The following is a 13,869-nucleotide window of genomic DNA, read 5'->3' on the forward strand; positions in this document are numbered from 1 at the left end:
TCCGGTTTGTACAGAATTTCTCAGAAACAAACTGAATATTTAATTGTAAGGTTTATATTCAGGTGAATGATGGTAATAGTTGGTGGATGGTTCAGCATTCTGAACACATGAAAAAACAGGGTTCTCAGGGGTCCCAATGAGCTTACTCCAGTGGGGGTCCATAGGCAAGACCCTTCATGTTACTGCCTACCTATGTAACCACAAAGGGACTTAAGTCTGGGTTTCCCTGTGCCCGTCCCCAGCCCGGATAATACAGGATTGTTTTAGGAGGGGTATGCGGCGTAAAAACTCAAACCAAGACTCCAACCCGGTGTAAACTGATTTGCTGTGGCGACTCCTGACACCAAAAGGTGAACAACAATATTGAGTTGAATAATTTCGGCGTGTGCTGGCAGAGTTGTTCTTGTCATTGTGTTACTCTGTACAGGCTTCTGTCAACACAACAGTCTGACCCAAGATAGAGTTTGTCAGGATCAAAAATGGAAATTCACTCACTCAGTTTAATACAAATCTGAGAACACGCGATTCTTCAGATTCTGTTCTTGTCCATCGTCTGTTATTTGGCTAAATTCAAATGGAAGATACACTGAAGGGGCGACCTGTGGCAGATTTAGAAATAAAAATCCAGACATTTTCTGTTTAAACATTAGGGAGTTTCCTCTGAACAGCTCTTTCAGTGTGTGAAGAATCTGGAAGTCTGTAGATAGTGAAGGTTTTACAAAAGAGCAAGAGGAGCTGGTTGCAGACATCAACAGGCAAGTCTACGACTTTAACTGGAAGTCTCCACATTGTGCTCAAAAAAACTTTATTTTGACTGTTGACGCAAATAATGGCAGTTTTGCTTTTTTTTTTTTTTTTTTNNGGGGTATGGTTAGGGTTACTAGCTTAATGTCTGCTTCTGGCTAATGATGAGGCGCCATCTTGTCTGCAACCAGGTCCCTCTCAAAAAGAAGGAAAGGTGGAGATAATGAGGTGGGACTTCCTGTTCTTTGGGCACTGATGGTTCAGTCGTTGGATGGTTTTCATTTGTTGTCATCAACATGAATCACAAAAACTGTAATTTACTGAAATAAGTTAATAGAGTTGATCGTAGTTGTAATGATAAATACTAAAATGGCCCGTGATAAATACATTTAACGTTTTTCATTCCTTTTTTCTTAGAAAGAGTAACTAGACACTGAATGGCAGAGGGAAGGTTTGGCTTTACAAGAGATCTGCCATCAGCCTATGGCAGCAAACCAAAGGAGATGTGTCAAGAATGACTCTGAAAGATTTCTATATTAAAAGTCCAATGAACCAGGCCAGTTGTGAATTCCTCTTTGGTTTATTCTTTTTGCAAAAAGGGAGAGAGAGTCAAAACATTGTAGTCTCTGCTTTGGGTCACTCTCTCTCAGAGTTCAGACACACAGGGAGTTATATAGTTTCACACATAGGAATTCCATACATGGGCATAACATAGCAGTGATGTCATCTGTTGCTAGGCCGTTACTAACCAGAAAAGAAAGTCAGTTTTAGGAGATGGTACGAGATGTCACGGAACTAATCCATATTAGGAGTTGTTTTTGAGCACAGACCTTTAGACAAAGAAATTCCAGCAGCTTGCTGGACACAGACAGGTGCACACAGATATCCTTCATACTAAGTTTTCCAAGACACACAAACATAATCTTGTAAATATTTTCAACAAGATGGTTTGGCACCAAAAGAGCCAGTTTCTTAATAACCAAAACCCAGGCAGATCCCACTTCATTTTTTAGAAAAAAATTGTTTTTGAGTCTATGAATCCATTCATTCATAAACTCCAGCTTTTGAGTGTTTATGATAATTGAATTGTAACAGGAAAATATTTTTCTACAAATAACAACTTTAACTTCTTTTACTTTAGCCACTCAAAGTTCTATCGTGTGACAAATGACATCTTGAATTAAAAATGCAAAAAAGACAAATCATACATGGTGTTTTCTATCATTATAGATGGATAGATGGATGGATGGAAAGTGGATTAAAGATTTTACCGTCGTTGTTCAGTTATCTGACATGTTAACAATCTGAGCATAAAAAAATAAATTAACTAAGATAAATTAACCAAAACTATAAACGTATTATTTACTCAATTCATTTGCATTTTTTTTAAGGCTAAAGAGTCACAGTGGAGGGATAAAAGAGCCACTTGCAATTCTGGAGCCTCAAGTTATCAGACCCCTGGTTTAAAGTGAAATAGTACATCAACAACTAAACCTTTTTAATTTAAATTTCATGATTTCATTTGATGTATAATATGACATTATTCAATTAAAAATCAAGTTATGGTCAGTTTATATTTCAAATCAGTTTTGCAAAAGCTAAAATGAAAACAGAGATTAAAAACCGACCAAAGAGATGAAATGCAATAAAATTAGGATTAATTTAAAGAAAAACAAACAAACCCAAAATATCGTCTGAGAAAATACATAAGTTAAATTGATCCATGTGTTAAACAATCTAAAGTAAAATATCACTGAAATAAGCATCAAGTCATAAAGCTGATTGAAATAAATATTAGTTTTAGTAAGTGTAGTTCTAAAAGTAAAGTAGATTTAAAATAGTTGCTTTAATCTCTTTTAAAAATCTGATTTACTGAAGTTTCAGTTTGTTAAATGTGAGCAAACTTTTGCCAATGCCAGCCCTTCAAAACCAAGCAAACACGAGTGTTAATGGTTTCTGTTGCTACAACCCAAATGGAGCGCCGCTTTCACATAACTCATTAGCTCAGTAAATTTTCAAATTAAAAAGTTTTAGTTACTAATTAAAAAATAAAACAGATGCTTTGAATCTGCTATGAATCTCTGTACAAATCATAGAGACATCTATGTCAGCAAAAGTGTCAAAACCCCCATCAGTGTCGCAGTCACCAGAGAAATGTGGTTAACATATGCACACACACGCCTGTAAATATATGCCTCCGACTCTTCATGATGTTGACCTCTTTGTACCCTAACAACACTTCTTTGGCTTAAAACGTGTCTTTTATCAGCAATAACAATGAGACATCAAACTATACACACAATATAATTGACTTTTAAAACATGTTTTGCTTCATTTTTTTAATTAAATCTGCTGTAATATATTTGAGTGAAAATAAAAATCACATGAGAACCAAAAAAGTAAAAATTACTCTTTTTTTCTTTTTAATCTGAACTGAGCTTAAAACATTGCATGAAAGATCGTTTTTTTAGCCTTTTATTGCAGCCTTAATGGTTTCTATTATGTCGAATTAAGCTGTGCTGGAGAGCAGCATCCCAGTTGTCAGAGTTCTGCCTGCGCTGTAACTGCTGCAGCATGTGTTTAATTAGAACACCCTAAAAGACTGTACCAGAGTTTTTCCTCTGGAATGTTAGTCATTAGTGGGATCCTAAAAGGGCAGCTCCTAAGTGTTTCAGAGTATTGTTGGATTCTATGGTTTGCCATTTGAAGCTTTGGAAAATGCTTCCACATGTGGTAATTGTCAACCTTTTCTTCCTGTTTCTTTTTTTTAACTACTATATATGTGTTCTCTGCTACTGCAAATTATTTCACTTATCCGTTTATGTTGGAATTTAATGTTTTTTTTTAAACAAACTCTAATTTTGAGGGATGCTAAAAAAAAGTATATGTATATATGAGGTTAAAGTTCCATTCTGTCAATGTGTTCAAATCTGGACATTGAGGTGCTTTTATAGGAGGGATCAAACCCAAACGGAGAACGCTGCCAGCTTCCATAGCAAAGATGATAATTGGTACTTAAATGAAACAATAAAATAAAAAAAATAAAATCGAGTGCTTGTATTGCACGATTTTGAACTCCCGCTCTTCCATGGAGACCACACAGAACAAGTTTGATTGTCTACTTTTGTTGGTGCAAGTGTGTAGTGTAAGAGGAGCCCCATTCATCCTGTGGCTGCTTTGTGTGCAGACAGCCACAGGCTTTTGTTGAGTTATGACATCCTCAAATAAAGGGCCTTCCTCCCTTTAACAGCTCCACAAGCTCTGCTGCTGCTGCTGCTCCATTTCCCATTGTTGCAGATGACTTTTACAACTACACAAAAGGGTGTCAAAATCTGTCGGAAAAATGAAGAATAAAGGGGGGGGCAATGTTATTGGCCAGAATACAAAAACCAACGACCCATTGCAGCTTTCAATCTGTGCAAATTTGATTTTCAGCTTAAAATATCAACGTTTTGCTACCAAATTCGGTCCAGTAAATCAGATCTTATTTTTGTAACACCCTCACTCAACGTGTTCATAATCTCTAAATTGAATGACTAAATCGCGATGGATTCCTCTGTTATTATTAATTCTATAGAGACCCATTTACTCATTGGCCTCCATTGTGTCAGAGTGGAACAGTAAAAAGGGGTTATGTGAGGGTTATGGGACTAAGATGCTCACAGTCTGACCTGGGTTTGTCAGCACCAATCTAGCTAAGTCAATATCAATGCACCCACTGCTCCACCAGTTGACCTTTTCCTCTTTCTTTCAAGGCCTAAAACAGGATTGTTGTTACAGGAGGGTGATAGGCTTTTATTGGCCTTTATAGCTGAAGCTTTTGTTGGGCTTGTGTCCTGCTAATACCCACTGGCAAGTCATTTAAACCTTCAGAATGCTTTTTTTTTTACAGGGCAGCTCACATGCAAGTGAAAATTGGTGACTGCAATTGTCATCGATGACTGGAAGGTTGAGTCTGACCTTCCCTTTGCCCCTTTCATTACCCCAATTTAATCCTAGGAGACAAACTTTAACTGGTGATGTTAGTCGTGCTTGTGCCGTCATGTCGTAGCGACTCGCGCGGCTGATGAGCTTCAGTGTGAAGGGACGTGTTTGGACCGGAGAAGAATGCACTTTTTATCATTGGGTGTTGGTTCGGACTGTGATCATCCTCACCCGTCATTGTCAGAACACGCTGGCCATGAACCTCCTGGCCATTTTTTCCCTCTCTTTTTACAGCAGGAGGAAGGCGCAGACCAGGTGTGAGATGCTGTTCAGGTCGTTGTGGCTACGACTATAGAGTATGGGCTGTAAAACCCGCAGGTCATAGACTTGCGGGTCATCTGGTGTTCCTTTGGGTTAAAGGTCAGGGATGCAGAACTTCTTCAGCTTTATATGATTTAAATTTCCAAAGGAAACCTTCAACCATGCAGCTAGTCGTCTAGCTTCATTTGATGAGTTTATATGCTGAGTCAGACATTTATGGGAATTTGTTTTAACAAAATTAACTTTTACGTACAATTTACGTACACATGCCTTTAAATCTCATTCTAAATGAGCAGAGAATGCCTCTAAACTCTTTAACACCACATCTGCTCTGTTGTTTCCACTCACTGATGCTAATTTTGTTGTACCTGGCTCTGTTGCATTTCATTTCATCTCATTTTTTGGGGGGGTGAATGCAATGCATTGTTAGTTCTTACCTTAAAGACTTGCAAATTGAGCAGAGGTGCTGGTTCTTTTGTAGCAACACAATGGCTTCAAGTTTGCCACTCCTCCCTGCCCTTGGCTCCCACAACGGCATTGTCCGTTCTCCCACACACCTCTAAGCTAATGTACACTTGTCACCACTTAGTAAAGAAAAAAAAACAGAAAAAAGTTCAAATTGATTAATTTTTTTACTGATTTGACATACTTTAAAGACCTACTTCAACTATATTTGTATCTATTGTGGAATTATTCCCAGTGGTCTTTTAATTATGATTTTTAGCACAAATCAAAAGCTTGTTTTGTTTTTTAAGACATATTTTTAGGAGCGAAGCAGGAGCTCAGAAGAAATGTGTTTCATAGTTGTAGGCAGGACTGTTCAGTTAGCCTACCCTCATTTCCCATCAGCCCTTTGTGTACACTCTCTCCTGCTAGACTACAGTCACATATCTCAAATTCCCACTGCTTAGTCATCTAAATGGAAGTTTTTCACCATATCTGACTGATTGATGGTCGTGTAGCAGCATTTGTAATTGGAAGGCGGTAGTCGCACTTTTACACGACCCGCAGCGGCCAAATAAAAATGTTACGATTTTTCTCTAAAAGTCAAAGGTCATTGGCCGCCTGGCCACATTTCAAGGTGGGGTGATGCCATTGCGAAATTGTGCAACAGCTGGGCCAACATATTCTAACTTCCACAGTCGTCACATATTGACGTTTGGTTGAGGACCCCTCTGCGCCACTTTTTGACGTTTTGAATATCCCAACTCATCGTCTTTTGACGTGCTGGCTCTATGTAAAATCTAGGGTCCTCAACCCTCGGGACACGGTACCCGAGGCAGTACAGCATGCGGACTGCTCCTCAGGACGTGGCCGGTACCAGTACCCTTAAACCGGCACCGGACACAAGTGCCAACTGCTCCCAGCCGCCCGGCATTCTGCACGGCTACCACTGTCTATATTTATGACCAAGCCAGCAATTTTAAAACAAATTGGATGGAGACATGAAATCCTCAAGATTCAGCCGAAGCCTCCCCATCACGCAGTGGCAGCTGTATTTCTGACCGTAGCATTACTGCCCCTCATTACCCCAAGCTAACTTTAGTGTAGCCAAAAAAAACTTTGCACAGTTTAGAGCCAGATACCAGCTCAGAGGAAGAAAATGAAGACTTTAATGGACCTATTTGTCTGTAAGTGGATGTATCAGATTGGATTGGAGAAGGGAGGTTTGGCCCCGCCCATGGGAGTTGCTGTGTCACAAATCCAAGCTTTTTCAAATGTGCTCCTGATCCCTCCCGATTTGAATAAAGAAATACTACGAAATGTAGTTTTCATCTTACATTATTTTATACATGTCCTCCATCATGAGAGAAATATTATAAAAACATGTTAAATACATCAAAAACACTATTTTCATCAGAGGGGGTCTTGAATAAATAATAAGAGGTTATAGCAGCTATCTTCTTTATGTAAAATCTAAAAAATCCCATCCAAAAGAATTCAAAATGTTTCTAAAATCTGCTTTTGGCTAAACACCTTGTCAAGTCTTTTTTCCTAACTAATCAGTTCCTCTGCTTTATTTCATAGCCTTAAAGTACCGTAACATTCCAAATGAACACACCAACATTGTCACCAAACAGCCACTAATAGCAGAGTTTGAGTTAACTGCTTCCTTTTGTTGTTAAGAGGCAACTTAAGAGGAATCAGGTTCTGACACTCAGGGAGAGGTGAAGGAGAGGCTGAGGTCAATTGCATCCCTCCTGGGGAGTTTTACTGGACAAGCAGATATAAAGGTTTTTATAGAACGTTGTAGACTAACCGATAAAGTCCACTCGGAAGCTAATCTGAGATGGTAGTAAATCAGTTTAAATTGTGTCCATGAAGTTCAACGGAGTCTGATGTCAGAGCCATCAAACATTTTTTACATTTCAGTGAAGGAAAATATAAAAACTTGTGGACATTTGTCAGTTTCTGTTTTACGTTCAAGCTCAATTCCTGTCAGCTTTGCTGGTGGTTCTCATTTGCGAGGATGTGTTTGAAGTGCAGAAGCAGGGTCTCCGGCATAGAGACGCCTTGCTCTGCCGTGACTGGCTGCTCAGAGGTTAAGGGGCCGGCCTGAGGTTAAGGGGCCTGGAAGAAGGAGGAGGAGGAGGTGTGGCGGCTGAGAGAAACACGGGTGGGATGACCATCTGGTTGGGCTCCTCGTGGACACATGTGTGCACGCACCTCTCTCGTAAACCCTCTCCCATGTCTACGCAGACATCTCCTGACTTTTTCCGTTCTGTTCATGGGCTGCTCCGGCGCAGACAGCTCTGCTGTGGAAGTCTGACTACTCCTGTCCTGGATTCAGAGCTCCCAGGATCTCACACAGATATGGACCCGAGAGGCTGCAAAAGAAACTAGGGCTGGATATAGCTGTGATAAGACCTTTTCTTTCCCCTTCTTGACTCAGGAGAGTAGGCCAAACTGAGGTAAGAAACGCACTGATGAGTGGTCTCTCAATGGCATATAGTCTAATAGAAGTGTTTATGTCACTCATCCTCAAATACCATTGGGTGATGATCTTTTTTTTTTAATTCATGGAAATTTGTGGAGTTGAGTGCTGCAATGTCTAAGGCATCAATGAGTATATTTGATCTATTTTTTTAACCAGGAGCATGTAACTTTCAAGGACTTCTTTGTAGCAGTGTGAATGTTGAGCCGGGTCAGTGCATACAGGTGGTCCAGCTAGCGTGTGGGAATGTCACTGCCATTCCATTTGCTTTTGGAAAACCACTTTCTAGACCACGAAAGGAAGCCAGACAGCAGCTCTGCAGCACATCCACATGGATAACCTGCATTCATCCATTTTTAAGCTACAAACTGTAAGCTTCATGCTAAATAAATTCCAATCATTCATTTACAAGTTAACAATTTGCTTAAGTACACACAAGTTTTTCACTTCACACAAGGAAGCAGTTGTCTAACAAATCAGCTTTAGTTTGTCACTTGATTCCATTACATGTTTTCAACAACATATATCAAACAAGGTGCCAAAAGTTAACAGAGTCCCCTTTGGGAAATGTTTTCCCGTACAAGAAGAGCAATAATTCATCACCTATTTTTTTTCCTATCTTGTCTGAAAAGGAGAAAATAAACACATTTATTTGAGTTCAAGCACCAGCAGGGACGCACAAGTCAAATTCTTGTTTTTTTCTCCAACTGTCTCGCAATTCTAAGGCAGCTGAAGCCAAGTTAAACATCCAGACTGACTGAGAGCACTGTGTTGGGCTGTGTGCATGTCCATCATTCACTTCAGAATATAGACCCTAATTCAGAGCAGAGGCTGCTTATTTTTCCTACACACTTTCTACAGGGTTGTTAAATCTCGAGCTCCAATATCAAGCTTTTAACGCAGAACTTATGTTTGAGGTTTGCTGAGAGGTTTTTGAAAATAACACAAGTGTTTTGTTTGGGTTTTCTATATGAGATTTGAATTTGATCAGGTGATAAATAATGTGCTGCCCACAACTAAATCAGTTTTAAAAGTCTATTCAAAAATGATTTAAAATCTGAACACATTTGCCTCTTTAATGACTCACATTTGCGTCCAACCTTTCACTGTTTTCATGCTGTACAAAGCTTGTTGGAATATAAGCTTCACTGTTTAGTTTTTTATAGCACCCAAGGGTCCCTGGCACTTGTGGGATGCTTTCAGGTCCGAGCTGCCTGAGACCTTATAAATGACGTGTTTCAGCTTTCATCCTTCCCCTGGCCTGACTTTAACTTCCTCCTCCTTTGTGCAACACAACGCTAACTATTTCATACATGTTAGTCATCCCCATTTCAGCTCCAGTCTGGTGGCACCCCCACTGCCCTCTAGCCCCCTGTGGGAAGATCAGTCAGATATGCAGGCCTGCAGCTCCCAAAGCCATGTTAACAAGCACTTTTACAAAAGAGTGAGAGGCTGTTAAACATTCGGGACTGCAGGGGTCTGGAAAGTGTGGGAGGAGGGCAGGGGGTTGGGGGAGAGGAGGTGAAAAAGGGGAAACGTAATTTGACAAAGGATACATCTTTGTTGGGAGCCAAACCTAAACAGCCATAAGAAGAGACGAGTCGGCTTAATCACGGTTAGAGGAGCTGGCTCGTGCTTCTGTCATTCATGGGGAAAGGAAACCCTCTGGGCAAAGAGGGAGGAAATGAACCAAAAGACGATGAAAAGAAAAAAAAAGATGTGGTCAGATGGAAGAGGTGCCTTTGCCTAACGCCGAGCCGGGCACATCCTGTGTTCCGTTTGAGGGGCTGGCTAAAGTTCAAGCCTGACATTCCTGTGAGTCAGGTTTGGCTGCGCTGAATGTCTTTGGTGCTAGTTGGCCAACAAAGCATACATCTATGCCGCTCATGACTGATTTAGTGCCTGATAAAATGGGATGCTGTGAATTCTCCTGACTGAACCTTCCTATAGTTGAGGAGACTCCAAGGTGAAATCCAAGCTGTACTTTGGTCTTATTTGTAAAACAAATATTAAAAAGTTATTTTTTTTACTCTTTGCTTTGAGCTAAAGACATCTGTGTGTGTTAAAATATATTCACACTTGACAACACTCAGTCAAGCAGTCCTCTTTCAATGAAAAGTCAATGTAAACATTTCGGGCTTTCGCTTTCAAAACTCTCACATTCTACGCACGTTTCTACAACTGTTTTCAGGCTCTGCGTACAAAACACATACCATTGGCCATAAAACACGTCCGTCTTGAAAGTTAAACCTACCAGATTTGGTAGGGACGTATGGATAACGTACATTTTTATTCACGGAATTTGAATGCTGATCATTGAGAAGAAATGAATAATTGTGGTTTGTGCTCGATCAGAATTATATGACACCAACTCTTTCATATATTGGAATAGAGCTGTGAAGCCTGGAGCAAGACTTGCACCACTGCAACATTTTTCTCCAACTGTATGACGAGTACTAAACAATACAAAAAGAAGAAGTCCCTCCCTGCTTGTCCAGTGTGAACATTAGGAGCTAAATACATTCTTGAGCACACCTAAATGCCTGGTCTGTACATGTCCTCACACTTTCTAATCGCCATGTATGAGATGATGCACCACAATGTCAGGAACCATAGAAAAAGACAGCTTGACAAACTCTTGACTGAACAAGCCTTTGATGTTCTCAACAATGACAGTATTGTTGAGAACATGTGAAGCCTTTTCCTGGAACATGTCAAACACCTGACCTGACACTCTGTGGCACAATGCCATCATGAATGAATCAACAACAGCTACTGCCATCCATCATAATTCACTGGGCAGACTTGCATGAACATACCGGTCATTCATACTGTTATGGCCACTGTTGCTGCCTTGTCCTAGAAGACGATCCATTAGACGGTCTAGTATTTCTATGAGGTGCCTGTACTGAATCTGTGAATTCCCACCTCTAGCTCTGAAATCAGTCATTGTAGGAAGAACTGTTGGTTTTCAGGCCATTTTTCTGTGTTCAAAGGCAGGGCTTCAGTGCGCCTGGTTTTCTCAGCTGTCTTCCTGGACTCCTCTTTGCCCTCACCAGCCACGGGGGGTTGAAGCTTTGGGGGAGGTGGCATAAAAGCCAGGTTCCTGGAGGCTGGCTGGGTTTCCCTATTTGATCTCAGCCAGACCCCAAAGCCTGTGAGAAGTGCCTACAACTGGACACACATTTATCATCTCCTTGTTTATTCGGGTCCTGAGAAGTCTGTCTGTGAAGACTCTGCATCGGTTTTGCATTTTGAAAATAAGCGTTTTCATTTGCTAGCATTATCAAAATGTTCAAATAAGAATGTGTAAACATTTATGTCAAAATGGAGTGGCCTCACTCTTTGATCTTCATGCTCACTTTCATGTCTTTGGTGTGTTGTGAGTACCGGTCTACCCGGACCCTCCCCTACCAACGACTTCACCTGTCTGGCATGACTTTCTTGTGTCAAAGATAAAAGAACAATCAGACACTTATTGCAGCAGGTTGGAAAACAAACAGAGGAGAAACGGGACGGGAAAAAAAAAGAGATAACAGGTTTGAAGACATTCCCCATATGGTGGCTCTGTCTTCAGGCCAGGCCTGTGTTTATTCAGACTTCACACTCTGAAGCCTCAGATCCCATGTGTCCAGTCCTCAGAGGACACAAAATGATGTAGCACATAGAAAAAGAAACAGTGCCAAAGACTGCCTTTGTACCGATGGGGAAAGTGAGTAATGAGCCAGGAACAATGTCTGAGAGTGAACAGCTTAAGTTTAATGTGTTTCTAAATGGTTTTCTGTTTATTGTCAGCATAATGACATTGGACGTTACCTCACGAAGCTTTGGGAATTTCCTAATGATTTCTGGATCCACAGAAGCCGCACGAGGAGGCCGTGCATTAAACCGCCACCACAATAGCAGTGAAAGGCTGTGGCGCTCTTTATGAGCGCTTTTATGTAGGAAGACTCATCACTAGACATGAACCAACAACAAAAAAAAGCCTTGCTCAGATGCCATAATTGGCTTTTAAAGGGGGAGCCTCATGAAAGAAGCGGTGATGATGTGTTTAAGCTTTTGAAAACTGATTAGGCTAATTAAGGACATCATTGTGACTGGTTGTTTGATTCTAGAATTCCTTAATTTTATGTTTTTTTTTTTTGTTTGTGTTTTAAAGCAGAAGGAGGGCCTGATGAGTGCAGCAGGGCCAGCAGCTGGCTTCCAGAGCGGGGCCCGCCAGCGAGACTTCATGATGGAGCAGAAAGTCAGTAAGCTCACCTCTGGCTTCCAACGCAGCTCCACATCTGATGACGACTCCGGCTGTGCGCTGGAAGAGTACGCCTGGGTACCACCTGGCCTTCGACCTGAGCAGGTAAGGAGTTTCTTGTCTGTGCGGTCTGAAAACCTCTAAGCACCATTTGCAGCCGCCTAAATGCTTTGGCCCATTTCTGCTCCAAAGAGGCAGCATGACATACTTCTCTTTAACTGTTCGTTTCGACACTTCACAAATCATTCCTTCCCAGAGCCATCATGGTGAGTAATGTTCATCCCCTGACAGAGAATAAAAACAGCCCTGACCTGATTTTAGCTCCCTTACAGCCCATTTTTCTGCCCCAGATAAATGGCATTCATCACATTAATAAATAACACATCTCGCCTTCAAAACATGGCATCTGTGAAAAAGACAACCCATTTCAGAAAACCTGCAAGCCCTTTTTTGTGTTTGGGGTACTCTTGTCAGTGTCAGGCTCTTACTGGCAGGATGTATGTACTTTCATTTACACATTGCGGTGCGGCAAAGTCTGCTTGTGATTATCCGAGGTTTGTTTGGTGCACTGAGCCCGCTGCTCCTGCTGGAATAAGGAATCAACGGGCTATCGTTTAACTGGGCCTGTTTAGTTGTGTCCTGAGGGCAGCTAGTGTGATGTGGCACTTAGGAATTTTCACTCTCATCACTCTTTACTTACTTCTCCTTTTCCCAATCTCCCTCCATCCAGCTTTGCTCATAAAAAAAACCCACACATGAAAGCAATAAGTGGGTGATGGGTTAGAGAGGACGAGTATTCAGCAGCAGTAAACCTCAAGACCTAAACATGCACGGCTTTTTGTTTTGGGAAAAGCAGAGGTCAACTGTAATTCCTTTACTGCAGCCAATTCCCTAAATGGGCTGTGCATTAGGGGTCATCATTGCAGTGTCAAACCACATAGGTCCTTTGGTTATAGCCAACTGTTCCACAGCCCCTAAGGAGCTGGATGACAATTTAATGGCAGCATGAAGATGTGCATAATTTACGATGGAGGCAGTGGGGGTGTTGGATTGACCCTTCAACCTCTAGACACTCAAAGCTGCAGGAAGTCTCACGACACACAAAGCAGACACATCCCACCTCTTTATCTAGCTAAATGTAATAACCCCCGCCTCATAAAGTTTAGATTTCAGTTGCCTGCTCCAAGGGTCACCACAGACAGGCGGCTTGGTCCTGGGCGCCCCGGGGATGAGCGCATCCTACACAATCCAGCTGTTTAACTGACTGGACCATCTGAAATCTTTGCATAGTAAAACGTTGACACAGGAGTGGCGCTTTTGGTAAAAGAAAACAAAGAAGTGGGTCAAGGAAAAGATCAAGAAAACTCCCTAACACATTTCCAAACTAACTGACGAGTTACTGTTCTTTTTCCAAAGAGGGAAAAATGGTTTTAATGGTTATTTACTTATTCTGTACTGCTGGAAATTTCTATAAACTAAATCAGTGTTCTAACCATTTGTCATCATTTCTTTAATATCAATATTGTGGTAGTAAGGGATGAAACCAATCCAGATATTAGTTATAGGAAATTATTCGTCTATTTAAAGACATTTTTACTGAATTGGGGAACAAATTTATTCATTTTCCTTCAAATTATTTAGCAGGTTTGGGAATATTACAAGCTACATTTAAATGTTTGGACTTTTGACAGAGTTG

The 13,869-nt window shown here is 40.9% G+C and overlaps 1 protein-coding gene across 3 annotated transcripts in view; it reads left to right on the forward strand.

Moving 5' to 3' along the window:
- The window catches only part of prickle1a (prickle homolog 1a), a 30,434-nt gene that overhangs the window by 10,206 nt on the left and 6,359 nt on the right, over positions 1-13,869 (forward strand). Inside the window, exons 1-2 of one of the 3 annotated variants that reach the window (XM_024282210.2) lie at positions 7,678-7,901; positions 12,084-12,278. In XM_024282210.2, coding sequence (XP_024137978.1) covers positions 12,099-12,278 — 180 coding nt within the window. In that variant the 5' untranslated portion in view covers positions 7,678-7,901; positions 12,084-12,098. Of the gene's footprint in view, positions 1-7,677; positions 7,902-11,363; positions 12,279-13,869 lie in introns of those variants that run through there. The other 2 variants (XM_024282209.2, XM_036212289.1) reach the window with 2 other exon arrangements.

The sequence above is a fragment of the Oryzias melastigma genome, linkage group LG6 (genome assembly GCF_002922805.2).
Source record: "Oryzias melastigma strain HK-1 linkage group LG6, ASM292280v2, whole genome shotgun sequence".
In the NCBI taxonomy this organism is placed as follows: domain Eukaryota; kingdom Metazoa; phylum Chordata; class Actinopteri; order Beloniformes; family Adrianichthyidae; genus Oryzias; species Oryzias melastigma.